The sequence below is a fragment of the Wyeomyia smithii genome, chromosome 1, assembly GCF_029784165.1.
Source record: "Wyeomyia smithii strain HCP4-BCI-WySm-NY-G18 chromosome 1, ASM2978416v1, whole genome shotgun sequence".
NCBI classification, from domain to species: domain Eukaryota; kingdom Metazoa; phylum Arthropoda; class Insecta; order Diptera; family Culicidae; genus Wyeomyia; species Wyeomyia smithii.
In genome coordinates this window covers 33,731,416-33,754,334 of record NC_073694.1, presented here as the reverse complement: position 1 = coordinate 33,754,334, position 22,919 = coordinate 33,731,416, and the positions used below count along the sequence as shown (strand labels likewise).

The 22,919-nt window shown below is 39.7% G+C and overlaps 2 protein-coding genes across 5 annotated transcripts in view; one reads left to right on the top strand and one right to left on the bottom strand.

Annotated features, from left to right (window-relative positions):
- The window catches only part of LOC129720557 (short-chain dehydrogenase/reductase family 16C member 6-like), a 61,258-nt gene extending 53,019 nt beyond the window's left edge, over window positions 1–8,239 (top strand). For all 3 annotated transcript variants that reach the window (XM_055672043.1, XM_055672038.1, XM_055672049.1), the window contains 3 exons: window positions 6,677–6,979; window positions 7,042–7,219; window positions 7,278–8,239. In XM_055672043.1, the coding sequence (XP_055528018.1) occupies window positions 6,677–6,979; window positions 7,042–7,219; window positions 7,278–7,721 (925 nt within the window). In that variant the 3' untranslated portion in view covers window positions 7,722–8,239. The remainder of the gene's footprint in view (window positions 1–6,676; window positions 6,980–7,041; window positions 7,220–7,277) is intronic.
- On the bottom strand, window positions 8,003–21,728 carry LOC129720550 (sorting nexin-25). 2 transcript variants are annotated; one of them, XM_055672033.1, is made up of 5 exons: window positions 21,308–21,728; window positions 10,776–11,652; window positions 9,310–10,717; window positions 8,545–9,253; window positions 8,003–8,468 (listed from the first exon to the last, which is right to left on the bottom strand). In XM_055672033.1, exons 1-4 carry the CDS (start codon window positions 21,426–21,428, stop codon window positions 8,567–8,569), a joined length of 3,093 nt encoding a protein of 1,030 aa, XP_055528008.1. In that variant the 5' UTR covers window positions 21,429–21,728; the 3' UTR covers window positions 8,003–8,468; window positions 8,545–8,566. The 2 variants fall into 2 exon arrangements, with proteins under 2 accessions (XP_055528008.1, XP_055528004.1); XM_055672029.1 differs by having other exon boundaries at window positions 8,003–9,253.
- Between the last annotated feature and the right edge of the window lie 1,191 nt (window positions 21,729–22,919).

Sequence of the window (22,919 nt, the reverse complement as noted above, 5' to 3'; positions counted from 1 at the left end):
AATACATGTTATCGAATGCTGTGTAGATGATGACGATAATAACACATTCCACATCACTTCTCCTTGGCCTTGTGTCCTTTCGGCCTTGTATCCATTCGGCCTCGCGTCCATTCGGCCTCGCGTCCATTCAGCCTCGCGTCCATATGCCTCGTGTACGTATGCCTGCCGTCCATTATGCCTAGCGTCTGTATGCTTAACAGGGTGTCATCTTTTACCGTAGCTTGGGGATATTAAAAAGGATATAAATTATGCGGTACCTACTTAATAGGAGACAACCGACTTAGCGACACTCCCGTAAGTACTACGGAATTGGAGGAACTTGGGGGATTAGATAGGATTCGCATCTCGAAAGCGATTGTTGAGTCCATTTAACGTTACCCAAGTTGCACCGCAAGGAGAAGGACTCTTTTGCAACCCCTATCGTCGACCATAATCACCAAAAGCTTCAAAAACCTTTTTCAGGGTAATCTTGCAGTCTCCGACTTTAACCACCGCCTGTTGCTCTAATTAACCCTCTAACGCTCACAAGGTTTATCATTAAAATTTATTGCTTCACGAACTGTAGTATTTTGAAGAAAATGCCCAGTGATGCTTTGAGGCAGCATATAAAAGTTTATGGAACAATCGTAAGCACAACAAAGTATTTTATGTCAAGATATGATGATTATAATTCTTGGTGCTTTAGAGTCACTATGAGCGGGAAAGGGTTAACTGTTATTCACAACCGTGAATGACCTCTCCAATCAACTGGCCGTACCTCTAACGTCCGCAGAGCCGACGATCACAATCCCCACAGGGAACTTTTGCTTCAACACTCCCTCATACATGGCATCCCGCAAAATAAGGCTCAGGGTGGACACCTCTGTGATGATGTAGACGCACTTCAGAAGTAGTTTGGATTCTGTTTGGTGCGTACGTTAAGAAGTCCCAGTGGATGAAGATTTATTATAATAGTGACTTATTTTCGTTAGGAAGAGAGAAAACAGCTTAAAGGAATGTTATGTGGTGCCCAGCAACCTGTCCATCGTCCATATGGTCGCAACACTGGACTTATCCGCGACTCAGTTACCGTTTTGGCGAGGGATCGAGTGTATTTGAAAATTGAAAAGAACAGTGGGATAAAGAAAATGATTAGGCAACATTTTTTTCCAGATTCTGGACTCAATATAAAAACGGAAAAAATAGATGAAAACTTCAGTAAATCCTACATTTAGAACGCAGAAAAAACTGCACTGAAAATATGAACGAAAATGCGTTTGAAATCGCATCTGGACCAAAGTTGGGGGAATTTTTCATCTGCTGTCACTTTGGAAAAATCCCAAGTTTGGTGTCGATTGGAGTACCCCCCGCTTTGTGGGACCCCCCTGTTTATTGCAAAGTCACGCATTTTATGTTCAAAATCTCTTTTTTCCTTTTTCTTACAATTCATAGGGGTAAGATGTCCGAAAAATACTGATAGATGATTTTTGAAAAAAACAAACCAAGGAATCCAGAAAAAATATAAGTTTTTACCGGAAGTGTTGCCAGATAAAATAAATTTTATTGGAAAACTAAATTTACATTTTTCGGCAAATGCAGCCATTTTTATTTTAAATTTGATAATTCCATCGTGTTTCTTGGAAAATTTTACGGAAGAAACAACTATCATCTCGAGGTAATGACTGCACTTGTCGAAAAATGTGAATTCAGTTTTCAAATAAAAAAAATATTTTTTCTGGCAACACTTTTGGTCAAAAGTTATATTTTTTTCTGGATTCCTTGGTTTATTTTCTTCAAAAATCGTCTGTCAGTATGTTTCCGACATCTCACGTCTATGAATTGTAAGAAAAAGTAAAAAGAAATTTTTGACATAAGTTGCGTGACTTCCCAAGTAACAATATCAGTTTAAAGATGTACTTAAAGAAGTTTTGATTGCTTGTTCTTTAAAACAGGGCATAAATCTTATTATTCTCACAAACTGCTACAAATCAGCCGTAAAATCCCCATAAGATCAAGGAGGCCCATGCTAGAGAAGGTTCTCAAGAATAGTTCCTAAAGTTTGCTTAAAACTCTATATTTTTATCGATATGTACTCATGATGACATTCAGCAGTTGCTCACAACCATGAAAAAACTGTAACAAATTTCGAGAGTTTCATAAATCAGGTTCGCAACTCTTCTTTCTAGCTTATTTCGCTATGAACAGAATTTTTTTTTTTACATAGATCAATTTATGAAACAAACCCCATCGATCTACCTTTTCTCCAAAATGAATATCATCGCAGTCGTTGAATAAAATAGGTAGACGTTAAGTTTATACGTTATATGACAAAAAAGTTTGTTAATTTCAACGCGCCATAATATTACTGGCAAATTAGTAATTTATTTAGAAAATAAAAAATATATCTGAATTTTCGTTAAGTTCGGGTTTGCTGGACTACGGAACATTTTACTAAAGTTTGTGTTCAGCATGGTCAACATTCACTACTGAACTGCCAGAATTATTAGTAGCATTAAGAATCTTGGCCTTTTATCACCGATTATTTACAAATGGCTATTATTTTGACGTAGTTAATCACAGTCTGTTCGCCATATTTGTTGTTGGTTTTATTTTAATCCCTCATAAGACGGCTTCTAACTAAAACTTCTTGAGCAAGACCAATAAGATTTTTTTAGTATCTCGACAAGTTGGCATTTACTTGTTGCAGTCACGGAGAAGAATACTTGCGCTTGAATAAAACTTGCTTGAACTTTTCAAGACAAACAAATTTTATCTGAGATAGTCCCCTCTCCCGTTTGACAACTGTTTGTTTACAGTCAAGCACCATTTTTGTGATCATTGCTGTTGGAAAAGTGTTACTTGTAGCGATTTTTGAACAAGAAACTATGAATGGTTCAGAACAAACATCCAGTGTATTTTAAAATTTGGACCTAAACATTAGCAAAATAAAGAAATGCAACATTTTGCTTGAAACAGGGGAATGAATACCATTCCTCTGTCATTCTCAGGTACAAGTCGGACTCGATTATCTGGAATTTTAGATTCGATTATCCGGAATTTCATTTTTTCGGTGATCGTTTTAGTTTTTATTCCGAAATTTTGTCTTTACCACCCCTTCTGGCATAATTGTTACCATTTATGTCATTTCCGGCATGTTTGGGACACGTTCGATTTAACTGAAAATAATCAATGTCCAATTTATTCTCTTTTGCTTCTCAAGAAATAATTTCTGGTTACGCCACTCCATCATACAAGTGAAATAAAAAAAGGAATTACCTATTTATTTATGTTCGTTAATCGCAAATTTCAATATATTTCTGTGATTCGATTATCCGGAATAAAAAATGTTTTGGTAATCGAGTCCGACCTGTATTGGAATTTCTACCATCTTATATTTCATGTCCGTTAGTGAGTATTGAGTTTATACTGTTTTTAACACCAAAAGTGATATACCCTTAAATGTCTTGATTTAGTATGATTTAGGTTGACTTGATTTAGTATGAGTTAGTTGCTTGAATGAGCTAAACAATTTTGTTCATTCTAGATCCTTTTCTTTCATCAACTTTTTTGCTCTTTCATGAGACAAAATGGGTTTAAGAAAATTTTATGGGCACATTTTCAAGATAGATTCATCTTAAAGATAAGTACCATAAAACTATCGTAAAACTCTAATGAAGTTTTATGGAAGTTTCTCATAGGTATTTTGAAAGGGATATTGAGTGCGTTTCAAAACCGCTCCTCAGGCTCATTACACTTATTGATGAAGGAATTTTATGGAGGACTCTTCAAGTGTTCTTTAATTACTCTTGGGAACTGTTGATAAATAAAAACCACAAGTACTTGAATAAATTTATGATTAAACTCGATAGATTTAGTAATGTTTTGATAAAACTTCTATAAAATATAAATGAAACTAAATCGTCGACTAAATGGATTGTTACTTGGGTTAGCAATAAAGAAAAGGGTCCTACAGAGCGGGAGGAATTCCAATCGACACCAAAATTGGAATTTTACCGAAGAGACAGTAGATGGATAATTTCCCCAAATTTGAGCAAAATCTGTCATGGTCGTGTCCAAGTGGCATGTACTCTTCGTATGGAATAGCCCGTATTGTTTTTAACAAAAATGGCGCAACTGAATATATGTTGAGAGGGTTAAGATCTGCAAAAAACTGAAAGCCCGTTTTATATAAGTTTTGAAAAAACTGCAATAATATTTGGAAATAATCGAAGCTAAAGTGTTTGCACCAAAATAAATATAGTTTTGAAAAAATACATAAATACCTGAAGTCACTTTCTTAAACCACGCGAGTTCCGAAATTTGTGTAAAATTCGCAAAAATTCCGAAACACATGTAAAAAATTGTCTCAATTCTGGAATTTGCGTTAAAAAATATCAGACAAAACTAAAAATATTATAGAAACACAGTAAACATTCAGTAATTTGTTATGGATTCCAGAAAGAAAAACCTTAAAAACAACTAATTTCTAATTTAACTAATTTCTTCTAGAAAATGCTGTTAACTCTGAAATCCGCGCAAAAAACTCACATACATTCTTTGTATTTGAATTCGAATATAGGCTGAAAGCCCGTTACCCATTCTTAATAATAAATTTTACATTACATTCTTAATAATAATTAATTTCACATTACAATTATACAGGTTAGCTACATACATAGATATAAATATAAGACTGATAAAATTACCTAGACTAGTCGAACATTAAAATTAACCACTAATACAGTTGTCGTCTGAAGTATTAGCTAAGCCTTTGTTTTAACGCTGATGTATCATGTCGATACTGATAAGGTATTCTACGTGTTCGAAGGCTGTCTCGGCTGTTGTTAAAAATCAATCTTTCAGCAAGAAGTTGGCTGTCCGTACGTCCGGACAAAATGTTCGTAAAGACGATGTCGTTTTTCTTGTGTTGTGAGTTAATCGTGTCAAGCTTCACCAGAGAGCACAGATCTTGATAGGGAGGTGGTTCTTCTCCATTCCACCCGAGATTCTTAGGAGAAAACTTAACGAATTTTTTTCTAGACTGCTTCGATTCGCTGTATGTGAGTTACGTAGTAAGGCCGCCAAACGACACTTGCGAAATCAAGTTTGCTTCTAACAAATCCTTTGTAAATTGCTAGGATCGCATGAGGATCATCAAGGTCTCGGCCATACCTTCTGACGAGAGAGAAAAGTTTTAGGCTATCCACGATTACTTTGTCAATGTGCTTTGTGAAAGACAGTGTACAGTCGAAGGTTACGCCTAAACCGCGAACATATTCAGCACGTGGTACAACATTATCTGTATAAGCATAATTGTACAATACGGGGTGAGGTTTCCTAGTAAATGTCAGTACTGAGCATTTGTGCGCATTCACATTTAGTCCGCAACTAGCACAGAATCTTCCGAAGATTTCTAAATCACTCTGCAATCTTTGGCGGTCGTCATTATGTTTGATAGGAAGAAACAAATTTCACATCATCTGCGTAAATCAAAACGATTGCATGGCAGATCACATCAGGTAGTTTATTGATCAAAAGCACAAACAACAATGGGCCTAGATGACTGCCGTGTGGTACTCCTGAATGAACAATAAACGAGTTCGATCTACACCTCCGGATCTTCACAAACTGCACTCTATGTTCAAGATACGACTTGAGCCAATTGTGAAGCGAGCCACGGATCCCTGCGTCTGCTACAGCTCTATGTTATCAATGCTAACAGCGTCGGCTTTGCTCATGTCTGTATATATACAATCTACTTAAAACCCTTTGGAGATGTAGTCCGTAACCAAAGTGGTAAATTCACAAAGGTTTCAAAAATCCGTGCTGCACTGGAGAAATCTGATGAACGCTTGTTTCATAAAGCTTTTTATACACTAGTGACTCGAAGAGCTTCGGGACAGCTGATTGTATTGCAATCCCACGATAATTTTCTACATCATAGCGTAAACCTTTCTTGTGTACCGGCGTTATTGGCGAAATTTTCCAAATTGACGGAAAAAGACCAGGAACGAGCGACGAGTTAAATAACCATGTAAGAGGTCTGACAAATTCCTGCTGAAACTGTTTTAAAAGTTGGTTGGATAATTGATCAGGGCCAGTGGACTTTTTTGGATCTAGTTCTCGAACTCCATTCTCTACGCTAATGTTTGACAACTGATGTGTTACTCCGTCATTAAACATCGGTTCGCTACTGCCCCCGATATTCTCGGTAAACACTTTTAAAGTACGCCGCAAAAAGATCCGTCGATGATTGAACATCAGTAGTGGTTTTACGTTGTATTTTACGATTTCTGAAACACCAGAATTCTTTCTCCTGCCTTTTATAAATTTCCAGGAACGATTTTGGGTTACTTCTCAAGCTGTTTTGAATATCGGACATATAAACTACCTATGAACCGCTTTATTCTAAAAATCATGTACCTCAACTTTAATTAAAAAATTCGTATGAAAGTGACGCGCATACAGAACATGGGAAAAAATTACGTAAAAAGCAACTTTATTGTGATGAAATTGGAACAAGCTCCGCAAACACTCTAGAAAAGTATTTAAGGAAGCTGGATGATCCTCTTTTTTTTTCTTCAATAGAACACATTAAAAATATTTTTTAAATATAAAATAAATGATATAATTAAATAAATACAATATATAAATAAACAATCATTAATACTGTTCCCCGTTTATATTCTCCTTCCAGCCCAAATGCCGGTGTTAAAATCTACAACCTTGTCATTCTGATCGTGGACATCCTGGTGATGCTGGTCCGATGGATCTACTACACCCTCGAGTCAATCTACCTGCTGGCGGTACCGCCGAAGGCGGAGGATGTCCGCAAGGATGTCGTTCTGGTGACCGGTGCCGGGCATGGAATCGGCCGCTGTTTGGCCCAGCAGTACGCTCAGCTGGGAGCAACGGTGGTTTGCCTGGACATCAATGATAAGATGAACAACGACACGGTGGCCAGCATCAAGCAGCAGCGTGGCAATGCCTTCGGATATGTGTAGGTTTTTTTTGTTCAGAATAAACATTCAATTTAATTTATTATAATAAACTCATCAACAGATGCGATGTTACGAATCGAGAGCAAATCATCGAAATTGCCAAGACAATCAAGCAGCAAGTTGGAGTTGTTACGATTTTGGTGAACAACGCTGGCATCATGCCAGCCCATCCAATCCTACAGCAAACTGAGGGCGAGATTCGGAAAACAATCGAAATCAACGTTATGGCTCATTTCTGGGTACGTTCAAAGCACCCCATAAAGCTATGAAATTTTTACTCAATCACTCTTCCCACAGATGCTCCAAACATATCTGCCGGATATGATTCAAAAGAACCGTGGTTGTATCGTGGCCATGTCCTCGGTGGCAGGTTTATTCGGTCTGAACAACCTCGTCCCGTACTGCGGTAGCAAGCATGCCGTACGTGGAATCATGGAAGCGATGAACGAGGAACTGCGCCAGGATGCCCGCAAGCCGAACATTCGCTTCACCAGCGTGTACCCGTACATGGTCGACACTGGGCTGTGCAAGAAGCCACACATGCGATTCCCTAATTTGATGCGTCTGGTCAAACCGGAGGAAGCGGCAGCGGCCATTATCGATGCTCAGCGGCGTGGTTTGGTGGACGTTTCCATCCCCAAGTATTTGCTCTATCTGAATACGTTCGTGCGGCTGTTCCCCCTGAAGGCTAGCAATCTGCTGAGGGATTTCCTCGATAGTGGCGTGGAGTCGGATCTTTGAGTGAGCAAAGTTAGAAGAAACAGGCACTCGGAAACAGGGGGCAGCACAACCAATACCAGCACTCAGCGCAGTGATAATGTTATTTGGGTTTAATTTATTGATTAGATTTTTGTTACGAAACATAAATTGTACACGCGGCAGAGCAATAGTAGCAACAGGTCAGTGCAGCACAATGATGTTTTTTTTCCTCAAAAGTGTTTGTACTGTATAGCTTTAGTATTCTAACCACTTTGTTAGGTAAAATAAGACAAATTTAAACTGTGTAATTTGTCGGTAGTTTCTTGTGTGTGTTCTTTTTTTTGGTTTAGTTAATAAAAACTTAAAACATATAAACATATTAATGCTCCTTTGGGACTGTGTGTCCTCATGGTCGTGAGGCACTTTTTACCATGAAGCACAACTATTGAACCACTAGTAAAAGTCACTAAAAATATAGTCACAATAGTTTTGCATATATTTTATCACTCTTTTTATATCAACAATCACTCGAGATCAATACAATTCTATACAATTTAGTATATTTTTGTTTTCGTTTCCTTTTACCTTGCACTAAAACAATCATTTTGGGACTAGAATATTAGATTCTTTTCGTTTTTCTCCCAGTTTTATGTTTCCCTTTTTTTTGGAATGTTTGTAAATGTTAAGCACTTGCCGATTCAAGCAATGTTCAATGCATCAATTCACAGGAGAGATTTCGAAGCGTCACAGCTTTGTGACTGATCGGACAGTTAAAACATACAGTTGTACCTATTAAATAAGACAAACAGCTAAGCTAAGTGATATTGTAGCATCGGTGGCTGCGTTTCATTCTATTCTTTAGTACCTTCACTCACGGATATTTGTTCCTAGTTGCGTAAAATGGTTCGGGTTGGGGTTGCATGCGCCCATCCTATTACGCTCCCACTGGCCGCCGCATGGCCTGCATGCGTTGGCGTTGAGGCGGCAGAAGACGTTGACCCCCCGACGACGGCTACAGCAGCAACACTCGGTGGTACTTTCAGCTGTCGGATTTCCGGGAACAATTCCAGCATTAGAATTTCCAACAAATCGTAGAACAGCTGTTTATTATAGATGGGATTCTGTACGTTATCGAACAGTTTCATAATGCCAGCGCGAGCATTCTGCGCCCCAATAATGTTGCACAACAAGTCTGGAATATTGTCTAGCAGTAGAGATTTGGCTGCGTTCATAGTCATTTCCTCCTGATCCTCGGTTCGTTCGATATATTTCACAGTGAGAACTCCCCCCGGCCACAATGCTTTCAGTACGGTCGAGGCGTACGTGTGCAGCATTGTTTCTTCGAAGAGATAGTTGATGGACTCCCGAATCTGCCGGTTGATTGTTTGTCCGTACGTGATCTGCACGAAGGAAATCAGACTACGGCGCAACCACTTGAAAACTCCTCCCATGTCGAAGATTTCACCGAGCAGCGCGTACAACGGTTCGGCTATGGAATCTTTAGCCTCCGCATCCGCTTGCGACTTGGAGGAGCCGCTGTCGGTGTTGGATCCACCCTCCAGGTACATTGAGACCTGAAAAAAATTAAATGTTTTAACGTTTCATGAATCACCAGCAGATGGCAACTTACCTGGTCATCATCGGGGAAATCGGCGTTGTTCAGCTTAAAATGCGAGCCCCAGAATTGATCCATCTTTTCGCTGTTGGTTTTAAAAAGTGTGGCCAGCGAAAACTTGGACTGCTTTTTGGAAGGCGAAGGCAGAGTGCTTTGTTTCAGTCTTTCCGAGCTTGGGCTCAAAAATTCGTACAGAGCCTCGCTCTGGTTGAGATGATCGTCTTCAAGAATGAAATTAAGATATTTCTGGATCTGTTGCTTGGCTTTTTCCAGCAGAGATTTATCGTTTTTAAGTAGAAACAGCTTGAACGCATTGTTCGAAGGTAAATCGATTGCCTTTAGATCGACGCACATTGGGCGTAGCTTACGGTGCAGCTCGTGAAACTGGGATAGCGATCGGACAACGACCCAACCGGTTGAAATGCTGTCCGCCGCATCCATTGCCGTTGCGACGTCCTCTTTACCGCAGTCGTTCACCTCATCCACCTGGACGACTATCATGAAGTGAGGTTGAGGTTCTTTGTCATCGGAAAAATCCACGCTTTCCACAATTGCGCGCCATTTTCCCAGATATTCACCCCAGACTTCAGTTCGGAGCAGGTGCGATTCCAGTTGACGCTTTTCTCCCTTCAGCCAATCGATCTCTTTCTCCAGAATGGCTAGTAACTTGGAGTCGGGTTTTAAGGATTGTTTTAGCGCATCCAAAGCTTGGTTTTTATTCATCAGTTTCTCGTCCAGCTGATCAAGCTTATTTCTGGCGTAGGTCGAGTGGTTACTCAAATCTAAAATAACGGGATCTATATCGCCACTAGCAGAAGACGCATTGGAAGCCGTTTCGTCCTGACTTTCGGTACTCGCCGAGAGATACGTGTTCAGTGTGATTTCTTTGATATCTTCTTGTGTTAGAGAAGCTTTCAGTTTGGCGTACTCTTCGCTTAGTAGAAAAGGATGATAATATTTATCTTCCATAGTGACCAGACATTCACGCTGCACTTCGTAGAATATTTCCGGTCCACTGTCACCAACCAGGAATGACTCCATCTTCTTCCGGGTCGATTTATCCACCGGGATTTCCGAATTGGGACATCGAATGTAAGTGTAGAAAATTTCCGCTCCCAGCTGATGCCAGGAGCTCTTTGAGGCATGCTTAAGCTCTTCCACTGTGGTGTAAAACCCTACCAGCGAGGAAGCTTTCAGTGGTTCCAGAAAAATGGTGAAATGTCTTCGTCCTGCTACGGTTGAAAGAATATCCAATATTGAAAGATCCACGTCGTTGCTGACGTTCCCATTCCAGCCCAGTTTGGACAAACATTTTTCGCACTGGTTTTTGGCAAATGACAACTGTTGGATGTACTTTTTCAGCTTCAGAGAAGCAGTGATCTCCGCCCGACTAGGTCCACTCTCCGAATCTCCCGAACTATTCCTAAAACGATATCAATAATAAAAATATTTTTTCGACTGAAAATATTTGCATCACGTACCCGCTTCCAGTGGGCTTCCCAACAAAAAGTTCATTATCGAACCCTCTAGTCCGCTGCAGATTTTGCATCGTAGTTGCCTGCATAATATCGCTAACAATACTACCCCTAATCGAGTGCAGCTCCTCGGTTGTGCAGCTAGCGTTGATAATCTTTAAAAAATCCTCGAAATTCGCTGCATATTCGTAGCTCCGCTTGTTAATAGCAACCGCAACCAGCTTCGTTTCGATGCACTCCACAATTTGCTGGTTGATAAAGTCCGGCGAGGTGACGAGCTTAATGATCGGGTACAGCACCTTGTACGAGACAACCTCCGACAGTAGGTCCTTTATGGGTGACAGCGAGTAGCCTCGAGGTAGCAGAAAAATAGTGAGGATTTCACAGATCTTTTTCAGGAACTCCAGTTCCTTTTCCGTCGAGGTTAGGTAGGATGCGGTTGCAAATACCGGCTCCGTGCCGAGTTCCGCGGCTCGCGACTGGGCGGTTCGTATTTTCTCCAAATGGATCGTGGTTTTGATGACAAAGTCAACCGCAATCATTTTTGGTGCATCGATGCGTGATGCTCGCTCGTGCAGTTTCTCGATTCCGAGCCAAATGTCCTCTCGCAGTAGATCGACGATTCGACGGGGATTTGCTACAATTTCCGCTAGGGCAGGACTAACGACGTCACGCATCGCGTTTCCGATGATTTGCTGCAGCAGGTTGTCCACTGTCCGGCCGAAGACGATCGGCAGACTGGCGGCGGATTTCGGTGGTGACGGGGAATCGAATAGTTGCGATTTGGTGGCATTGTACAGGACGTTCGTTGGGAGATCGCGGGCGTGGTGATTCGTTTCCTTGTTGGTTAGCTTGTAGTGAACGTAGATGGTGCCGAAAATAGCTGCAATAGAAACCAGAACAGTTAAAATTACATCAGCATGTTACATCAGATTTTAAATAGTCATAACTGTCTGACAACAAAATAGGGTTGCAATCCATCTATATGTATCGAGACATATAAAATGTAGAATAATTTGATACCTTAATTACTATTACTAAATTACTAAAACTATTCAAGTTGTATCTTTCGTTTTTAGAATGTCAATGGTAGTCGACTGTTGATTACTGTTACTGATCTCCATGTCTTAGTGCATGGGATTCTTCAGGTTAATAGAAATTCGGTTTCAAAACTCGTCTGTAGTGGGCAGGTTTATACGAAGAAGTCTTCCCATAAGACTTTCGCTGGGTCCGGGTTCCCGGGAGATCTTGGCGTGTTTCTGGCGTGTAACAGTGCAAGCTGGATTTCTGACTCATCTTCGACACATTTCTTGAGAATCGTCTGGAACGCAACGTTCGGCTAATCCGGTGGTCCGAGGAAAACAAGGACTTAAAGTGTTATAATAAAGGTCCCAGTACTTTTGTGAACTCTTAGAATCCGCCGCATGAATACTGCTGTCCATTATACGACTCCAATACACGTGAAACACCGTAAGCTGCAAACCATTCCTTGAGTTTAGCTATTACAATCTGCAATAACAACTCTGGCAATTCTTTAAAGTTAAAGAAACTCGAATAGCAATTCGCTATTAGGATATAGTATTTACCTTTAAAGAGGAATAAATCAGAAGCCACTCTCCGGAACGATAAACTTGGAATTTCTTTCGGATAGTCTGTTTGGTGTTGTCTCGATGATGTTCCAAGTTATATTCTACAGGTGTCAATTACTTTCTCTTTATCCAACCCCATATTCATCCAAAACAGCGACTGTTTTGCTCGTTTAGAATGAGTGGATTCCTGCTGCTCAACATTTTATCGCCACACAACATTTTTAGATAGCAACGTTTGAAAAGGACAATCTTTGAGGTTTTTTTTAAACTCACCGAGGAATATATAAAGGTCTGCGGTAGTGATCCTCTTTAACACATTGTTGGTTATTTTCAGTAGTTTGTTTGAGTCCGGGGCATGGATTACACAGTGCAACCATTTTTTTTGCCTTGGCTTCTATGTATAATTTTTTTATGAAGTTCGATGCGGAAACAAATTTCCCCGAGTTTGAACATATTTCAACTTAAGGGGCATATCAAAATTCTAAGAGTTTGTCCACATATTAGCATCTTTTTACCCATCTTTTGAAAAAAACAGATCTTAAATCGGACAAAACCTGAGCTCAAAACGGTGATTCTAAGAAAACCGGTTTTGGCATAGTTTTAGTATATTTCACGAAGCAAAATAATATCGATTATTTTTGAGCATCAATGGTAATTCGCTAATATCTTAAAGTGATAGTCAAATTATATCTTATTTATAATAAAAAGGTCTCAGCAATCGAATGGTACGCGTCTGATCGTGCACGACTACTGTAATTCTCTTTCTCGGTAGAGTTTCGGAAGGAGACGTACAGATGAAACAGATTTTTACCCTTTCAGTACAGATGAAAATGTGACAGCACTGGTTCCAACAGCCCTCGACATAGATATATTTGTATTTGTATTTGAATAATCCATCTGACAGTAAATTGTCTTAATAAAAATATAAACTAGCTAATCACAATTCTAAGTCTATTTACTAAATATCGGGTTGGTTCGTCAAATTCAAAGTGCTCTTCAACATCGTTCAACGGTTCATTATTTCCAAACAAGCTACGGTGATAAATTGGTTGCAATAACGTCGTGTTTCAAAGAGATCTTTTTGGGATACAAAAATTCACCGTTTGGAGTAGTCCAGGGGCATCAATTTCTCCATTTAAAAGCTTAGCGATAAACAATGATTGCTGTTACTTCCTTCGACGTTCAAGAGTATCTAATCCCAGTAGCCGGCACCTATCATAATATGAAAGTAAGCTGTCGGGGTTACGCCGGAGTAAGTTCCTAAGGGTCAAGTGAATAAACCGTTTTTGAACCCGTTCAATCCTAAGTCCCCGAGTAATCTGGTAAGGATGCCATATGATGACTGCAAATTCTAAAATTGGACCACTTGTACGTCGCAGTACAAAGACTTCCAACAATGTGGGTCAGAAAAGTCCTTTGATACCTGGGATACAAAACCCAATAGTCGTGTACCTTCGATATCAACCCAGAACGGTGCAGATCAAAGGTCATTTTTGAGTCCAATAAAATTCCCAAAACAGTCACTTTACTAACTCTGGTAAGTAATTTGCCGTCAGTATGGTAATCGAACACTGTTGGTTGTGAATTACGATGAAATGAGGTAGCCTGGCATTTTTCAACACTAATAATCAGTTTGTTTCTGTGGCACTGGTCAACAAACAAACTAAAACAGGTTTGTAAACGCCAACAATCCTCCTACGTTTGTACTACAGCATACAACTTTAAGTCGTCAGCATACACTTGTTTCAGACAACGTTTATTCAGTATCAAAACAGCGTCATTGAAATACAGAATAAATAGAAGCGGTCCGAGATTGCTGCCTTGTGGGACACCAGACTTATTTGAAAAAGGCCGTGATACACAACCATCAATCATCACTCGAAGTTCACGATCAGTTAGATAGGATTCCAACCAGGTCACCAGTTGAGTAGAAATCCCAAGCCGAGACAATTTGTGTAACAATATTTGATGGTCAATTTTATCGAATGCTGCCTTCAAGTCAGTATAAATCGCACTTTATTCTCCATGCTCGTTATACACTCCGAGGTAAATTTCATTAAGTTTGTTGAAACCGTCCGCCCAGGTATAAAGCCGTGTTGATCAATAGAAATGTAGTTTTTCGTGACATCCAGAATAATTTTACTCACTATTATTTCGAACAATTTTGAAGCGGCTGAGAGGCTCGTAATTTCTCGGTAGTTAATCAGATTGTTGCGATAACTTCGCTTAAAAACAGGATACATAAAAGACTGCTTCCAAATGCGAGGAAATTTCATTTACTGAAATGAGCGGTTGAAAATGTCGCTTAGTGGTTGAGCTACAGCAGCAATACAGCGACATATCACAACTGCAGGTAGACCATCAGGACCAGGAGCAAGCGATCGTTTCAACTTTTTCGCAGCTGGCAATACGATATCTACATTCACAGCACAAGCACGCAGTTCAACCAAGTCATCGGGAACATCACGGATGGCATCTTTTATCTCTGTTCTGGCTGAGAAGTTTGTTGAGAACACCGAAGAAAAATGTTCGGCAAACAGCTGACAAGAATCAACAATAGCGTCTGATGTAGAGCGTCTGATATATGCAACTGAGGTAATAATCCCACCTTTATAAAAGCTATACGTGAGGAAGTTCTGGATATAACTATGTCCAGCAACAAACTTTCAGACAAAATAAAAAATTGGCATGTGTCTGATGAAATTTCACGATCAGATCACAGGCAAATTCTTTTCGATTACTTTGTAGGAGAAATCCTGCAAAAACCTATAAAGACCCTAGGAAAACCAACTGGGACCTAAACAACAGTAAACTGTTGATCGACAAACATATCTTTGAAAGAGAAATTAAAACCAAAGATGAGCTAGAAACCTGCTCTAATTTAATCACAAGTAAGATAATTAGTGCATACTACGAAAGTTGTCCTACCAAGACGCGAGTGTCAAATAAAGACACACCTTGGTGGAATAAGACACTAGAAGGACTTAGAAAGTCCTCTAGGAAACTATTCAGTAGAGCGAAACTAACAGGTAATTGGGAACTGTATAGAACATCACTAACAAAATACAACAAGGAAATAAGAAAATCCAGAAGGAACAGTTGGAAATTAATGTGTGAACGTATTGAAAACACATCCACTGCAGCCAGGTTGCCAAAAGCCCTGTCTATAGAACATTCCAACGGTTTAGGCAGATTGAGAAAAACTGACGGTACTTACACCACAGATTCTCAGGAAACACTGGAAATTATGATGGAAAATCACTCCCCAGGATCATATTCGGATACTGATGAAGTGCAGGATCAAACTGGAGAGCAGCTTAGCTTACATGCGACTTGGACTGAATCCCAGGAACTTGCCTGTTCTATATTCAGTATATCGAAAGTTGAATGGGCAATAAACTCCTTCCAACCATACAAGTCTCCGGGAATGGATGGAATACAACCAGTTATGCTCCAAAAGAGCAAGCAACAGTTTATTCCAAATATTACGGAGATGTGTAAGGTGAGCCTTATATTAAATTACATTCCATCTAGTTGGAGACAAACTAGAGTTATTTTCATACCAAAAGCCGGAAAACGAGATAGGACAATTCCGGAAGCGTTTAGGCCAATTAGTTTAACTTCCATCTTTTTGAAAACTATGGAAAAATTAATCGACTACCATATTAAAACAGTATAGATGAAATCCAATCCACTAAGCAAATTTCAATTTGCCAAATTTCCCTGGCAGCCTTTCTGGACATTGAAGGAGCATTTGATAATGCGTCTCACAACTCAATAAAAATGGCAATGGAAAGGCATGGCATAGACAGGAACACAATAAAGTGGATTCATGCCATGCTAATAACTCGCGAAATAACAGCTAAACTCGGTGGGACGTTCCTTACAAGAAAAACTACGAAAGGATGCCATCAAGGAGGGATATTATCTCCCCTGTTATGGCCATTAATCGTAGACGATCTTTTTTGGAGCCTATCGGAAAACAGCTTCGAAGTGATAGGTTTTGCAGACGACGTAGTGATTTTAGTTAGGGGGAAGCACGACGGCGTTATTTCTGATAGAATGCAAACTGCACCTAATCTCACAGCTCAATGGTGTAGAATAGAGGGGTTGAGTGTAAATCCATCCAAAACAACTATTGTTACTTTCACTCGAAAACGGAAATTACATTATTCCTAAATTGCGATTGGAAGGCACCGATATAATGCTTTCCACTGAAGTCAAATATTTGGGATTCATACTTGACCAGAAACTAAACTGGAACACTAAAATAGAACAAACAATTACCAAGGGCACAAACGCCCTATGGATATGCAACAGAGCCATTGAAAAAAGCTGGGGTCTCAAACCCAGCATGATACACTGGATATATAAAACAATAATCATACCCACAATAACCTACGCCCCGTTAGTTTGGTGGCCCAAAACCGCTGAAACATTAACTCGAGCTAAGCTAGGCAAAATCCAAAAATCGGCCTGTGCATCGATTTGTGGAGCTATGAGAAGCACTCCATCAAAAGCCCTAGATGCAATACTTCACCTTCTTCCACTCCATCAGGTGGTTCAACTAGAAGCAGAAAAAGTGCTCTAAGGCTAAATCGTCAGTACAACCTAAAAGAAAGAGATCTTACAGGACACTGAGAACACTGAAAGATTTCCAAATAAATAATCTATACATATAAAAATGCAGCTCTGTCTGTCTGTTCCATATAGGCTTGGAAACTACTGAACCGATCGGCGAGAAATTTTGTATATATGGGTTACAGGGACCGAGAAAGGTGACTAAGATAGTTTGAGACCCCTCCCTCTTCTGGAAGGGAGGGGTCCCATACAAATGAAACACAAATTCATGCACATCTCGAAAACTAACCAAGCAAATGGAACCAAATTTGGCAGGTGGATGTTCTTAGAGATAACAAATATATCCATAATAGTTTGACACCCTTCCCTTTTCTGAAAGGGGGGGGGGGGGGGGTCCCATACAGAAGAAACACAAATTTCGCACAGCTCGAGAACCAATCCACACAAATTCAAAACACAAATTCATGCACATCTCGAAAACTAACCAAGTAAATGGAACCGAATTGGGCAGGTGGATGTTATCAAATATATCAAATATATAACAGTTTGACGCCCCTCCCTCTTTTAAAAAGGGAGGGGTCCCATACAGAAGAAACACAAATTTCGCACAGCTCGAGAACCAATCCACCAAATAGAACCAAATTTGGCATGTAAATGTTTTTAGAGGTAACAAATATGTCCATAATGGTTCGACACCCCTCCCTCTTATGTGAGAGAGGGGTTCCAAACAAATGAAACACAAATTTCTGCACTTCTCGAGAACTAACCAAATAAATGGAACCAAATTCGGCAAGTGAATATTTTTAGGGGTAACGAAGATGTCTACAATGTTTCGACACCCCTTTTTCTTCTGAAAGGGGTTCTACACAAATTTCTGCACATCATGAGAAATAATCAAGCAAATGGAGCCAAATTTGATATGTTGAGGTTTCTGAGAGCAAGAAAAATATTTAACTCCAGACGCCATTGTTAAATTTAAGATAGAAACTTTCGGTTTCTATCCGGAAAATGTCTCCAAATATCATTTTAAAATCCAAGATGGCGACTTTCGGGTTTGGAAAACAACGGGATATGACCACCCAATACGGGTATTTCCGAAATCTTGATGATGCATTGGAACCACCAATCGACCTCCGACAACATTTTGAGTTGTAAAATGGCGACTTCCGGTGACTGGAAAACTGTCGAAAAGGACCAAATACCACCTAATATGGGTGTTTTTTCAACCAGAATGACGCTCAGAGGCCAGAAATTGTCTCCAAATGCCATTTTGAAATCCAAGATGGTGACTTCCGGTTTCTGAAAAACAGCGTCAAATGACCAAATATGGGTATTTCCGGGATTGTTATGATGCACTGAAGACACAAATCGACCTCAGACAACATTTGAATTGTGAGATGGCGACTTCCGGTGACTGGATAAAAGACGAAAATGACCAAATACCACTCAATATGAGTGTTTCTTTAACCAGAATGACTCTCAGAGGCTAGAAATTGTCTATGAATACCATTTTGAAATCCAAGATGGCGACTTCCGGTTTCTGAAAAACAGCGGGATATGACCACCCAATATGGGTATTTCCGAAATCGTGATGATGCATTGAAACCACAAATCGATCTCATACAACATTTTGAGTTGTAAAATGGCAACTTTTGGTGACTGGTAAACTGCCGAAAATGACCCAAAAACAACCAAATATGGGTGTTTTTTTAACCAGAATGATGCTCAAAGGCCAGCAATTGTCACAAAATGTCATTTTGAAATACAAGATGGCGACTTCCGGTTTCTGGAAAATAGCCGAAAATGACCAAATACCACCTAATATAGGTGTTTCTTCAACCAGAATGACGCTCAGAGGCCAAAAAATGTCTCCAAATACCATTCTGAAATCCAAGATGGCGACTTCCGCTTTCTGAAAAACAGCCAAAAACGGCCGATTTTCAACCAATATAAGATGCTCCGATACCAGAATAATACACAGGAGCTAGAATCGACCACAGATACCATTTTGAATTCTAAGATAGTGACTTCCGGTTTCTGGAAAACAGCCGAAAATGACTAAATAACACCTATTATGGGTGTTTCTTTAACCAGAATGATGCATGAAGCTAAAAATTGACCTCAGACACCATTTTGAATTGTAAGATGGCAACTTCTGGGAAACAGCCGAATACTACTACATATGAATATTTCCGTAACCGAAATAATGTATAGAAGCCAAGCATTGATCCTGGACACCATTTTGAATTCGAAGATGATTCTGAAAAACAACGAAAATAACTGAATACCACCCAATATGAGTATTTCCGGAATAGAGGTGATGTACTAAAGGCAAAAGACGAGGATGTTGTCATTCCAATAAAACCAATAATTTCAAACGATATAAACAAATCGCAAGAAATCAATGAATTTGAAATGTTGAAAATTATTCAATTAAACACAAAAATAGGCGGGACGAAGTTTGCCGGGTCAGCTAGTAATCTAATAAAAAGTAGGGAGGATTGGGTGGAGAGGAATCCAAATTTCGAAATTCCCTACAGAATATTAGAGATAGAACGAGAGGTGGACCCACAATTCGGAACGGCTCACTTTGCGACGGTTCTAAAATCCGTGAGTGCGGTATTCACAGGACCAGGAATTAATAATTTTTTTTACATGGGACACTAGCCAACAGTATTCCAGGCGGAAATATACGCAATAATAGAATGCACGAATACGTATCTGGAAAGAAATTATTGACACGCAAATATTTGCATTTTGTGTGATAGTCAGGCAGCATTCAAAGCCCTGAATTCTCCTTTCTGCCACTCTAAACTACTACTAAATAAGAAAGATCTGAGGACATTGACAGGTCTAATTACGGGGCACTGTTCGAGTAAGTATCATCTCAAGCAGAAAGGCAAACTTCATGAGGATAAATGTCGCCTTCGTGGAAATTTGGAGGGAAATTCTCGGTGAGGTAATAAACTTCATACGAAGTGCGTTGCCCAACTGGGATAAATGTGCAATGTATGTAGCAAGGACATCAACTCGCCAAATAGTAATGAACCTGCTCGTACGCACTTAGAGTAACTTAGAGCATACCCCAATAAATAAAAAATGGTGGTTCAGTCTTCAAAAGGGAAAACAATCCTCGAGATGAGCTTCCTCCAGCTGGTCGTCTTCCGACAGCCCAATCCATGGAGTGAAATTCAACTGGGCGATGAATAATAAATTGTACTGTATACCACTGACGCGTTACACATATTAGTAGGAAATTCAAGCCAAGGAAATCTCCGTACCAGTATAATCTTCCACTTATCTTTTTCCACTTTTAACTAGTATAAGAACGAGCTTTTACTAATACGCCTGGCTCAGGAATTTCTACTGCGTTTCTGGAATCGAAGGAAATAAGAAGGCAGACTCACTAACTAAGAAAGGTCTTCTGATCTGTTTTTTTTTTTGGCCAGAACATTTTTGTGGAGTCTTCCGGAGCGCTATATAAACTGAGCTTGGTGAGTGGACAAAAGCGACGATTGGAGCTAACTAGGTTGCCATAGGTGGATTACGACAATGAAGAAGATTTATAGAGCCAACTCGGGAGAAAAATAGAAAGCACAAGTTATCTTCATTTTCATTATAGAGTGGCGAAACATGCACGTACCAGATTGCTTTTTAAGGTCAAAGTAGCAGATTGCTCAAGGCTAGATAGGTTTGACTGTATTAGCTCAGCAGTGGAGATGAATGAAAAGTCCCAGAGTTGTAAACTTCAAGCATAGGAAAGTGGGCAATGTATGTAATTTTACGATGATGCGAAAAATGAACGAGGAAGGTGTGACTTAGAGAAAAAATTTCCCTCGTCCAGACGGGACATCCTTTCGCATCCTCGTAAAATTACATACATTGTCCACTTTACTAAACTTAAAATGTAAGTCATAAACCAAAATATGTTATAAGTTCGTAAAGTTTTCTAGTGGCGAAAAGTTCTGCTATGTTTTACTATCAGCAATTATTTCTGTTGCTCTGTCAATCAATCGATCGTGTTTTGAATAGCTACCAGATTCTATTTTTTACATGAAAAAGTTTAAACGTTGATACTTGAGTACCGGGCAAACTGTCAATAGTTCAGGGTCACTGATGAATATGGCTTCTTAAGCGTAAGATAGTTTCTGGGTTTTCACCACCCACACAATCAGCTACATTTGGATTATTGATCCAAAGTCAACGAAGATATTTTTAAGCAACTCGCGATAAAAGCTGTTTATTAAAAGAACACTCCCAGGTTTAGCCGAGATCACACGCTCGGAGATAATTTTTGTTGACTTATTTAAAATGTTGCCTATGATTCACGTCCCTCGTTTATCAGCTTCAGCTCCTTTGTCTACTTACCCAAGGCAATCAGTATCAGCGAATAGAGTACGAATAGGAAGATGTAGAAAAACGGTGGCCAAAACAGGGACACCGCAACGATCACAGTTCCGACGACACCGATCCAGTAGATTATTCTCATAGTAGTGCTTTGAGCCTTGCCAAAACTTATGCCTTATCTTTGTTCCGAGGGCCAACTCCACCCCCGCGCAACTTGTGGCCTTAAATTGGTTACTCCGCAGCGAACAGTGCTGTTGAACTGCGTTTGCAAAGCATTTTACGTCCTCAAATGCTTAACACCGTAACATGAAATTTTCCAATTAGCTAAGCACCACACTAAATATTGCACAAACTCATTGATTTCCTGCTGAAACAAGTTGCAATATTGAACAGCTTAATTTTCTCTGCCTCTGCACAAAATTCATACGCCCCATATCGCAGATCTAACCGAACTGTCAGTTGACGCACTAAAACTAACGCCCTCGAGCCGCTGCGCGGCGGTGTTGGTGCATTGTTTGTAAACCGAACGCAATGAATAGAGCGGAAAGAGCAAATACAACAGGTAAATAAACAACCCACCGGCGCTCATTTGACGGTTAAACTACAAGCTGAAGGTGGGATTGTTGTGTGTGACGTGATAAACCGAAATGGTTAATGCGCGATAAAAAATAAGACTAATAAATTTTCTTTTAATTATGTATTATGTAAATTTGTATTATTTGTTTGGATTTCATACACTGCACTAATGTTGGTGGAACCCAGTTTCAATCTGGTCATTCGTTGTTTTGCTTTCGTCTCGATTAGACGCAAATTGTTTATCTCCGTTTGAGTTCGCAAAATAACAATACACGAGTTATCGTACGGGTGTTTTTTTGTCGATTAGTTCTCGTGCTGCGCAATAACAATAGACTGTTATATATCGGCAGAAACATCTGCACACTGGTAGGGGCAGGCTACCCCGCCAGTGATTCGATACGCAGCTGATATATCAGCAAGAATAATTCTCCCGCACCGCTGTTACCCCGCTAGCAGCACGGACCATCATACGATCGAGCGAGTGGAAGTCAACTACAAGTGGCATCTACAAGGTCGCGTGTAGGACACGGCCACTGTGTCTCAACACAAAGCTGGATCGTCATTGTTTGTTCTGCGGAGACGCTCGATTAATCCTACTATCAGCCGTGAGGTCGTGACTTAGACGTTCGGTGAAGTATTACCTTTAGAATTTTTACTATTATTATCAATATTATTACTATGTTATAATATTATTATTAATATTATTATTGATATTATTATTGTTATTATTAATACTATTACTATAATTATTATTATTATTATTATTATTACTATTGTTATTAGTATTAGTATTACTGTCTTTTTTTTTATTTGATCCATTGTAGATTGAAAAATTGTTTTTAAAATTTAACATCAACTACTTGAACCCCCCCCCATATTCGAATATTTATCGTTTGTGTGCGGTAGAGCGTAACGCTCCCGCAAAATGGACGACATGCAGGTGCAACTTTTCCTGGAGGTGGAAACAAACGGGGAAGAAATTGAAATTTCTCCCATCAGCACACCCCTACCTTCCCCTGTGCCCTCCCCTTTGCCAAGTCCTGTACCAAGAGTACCG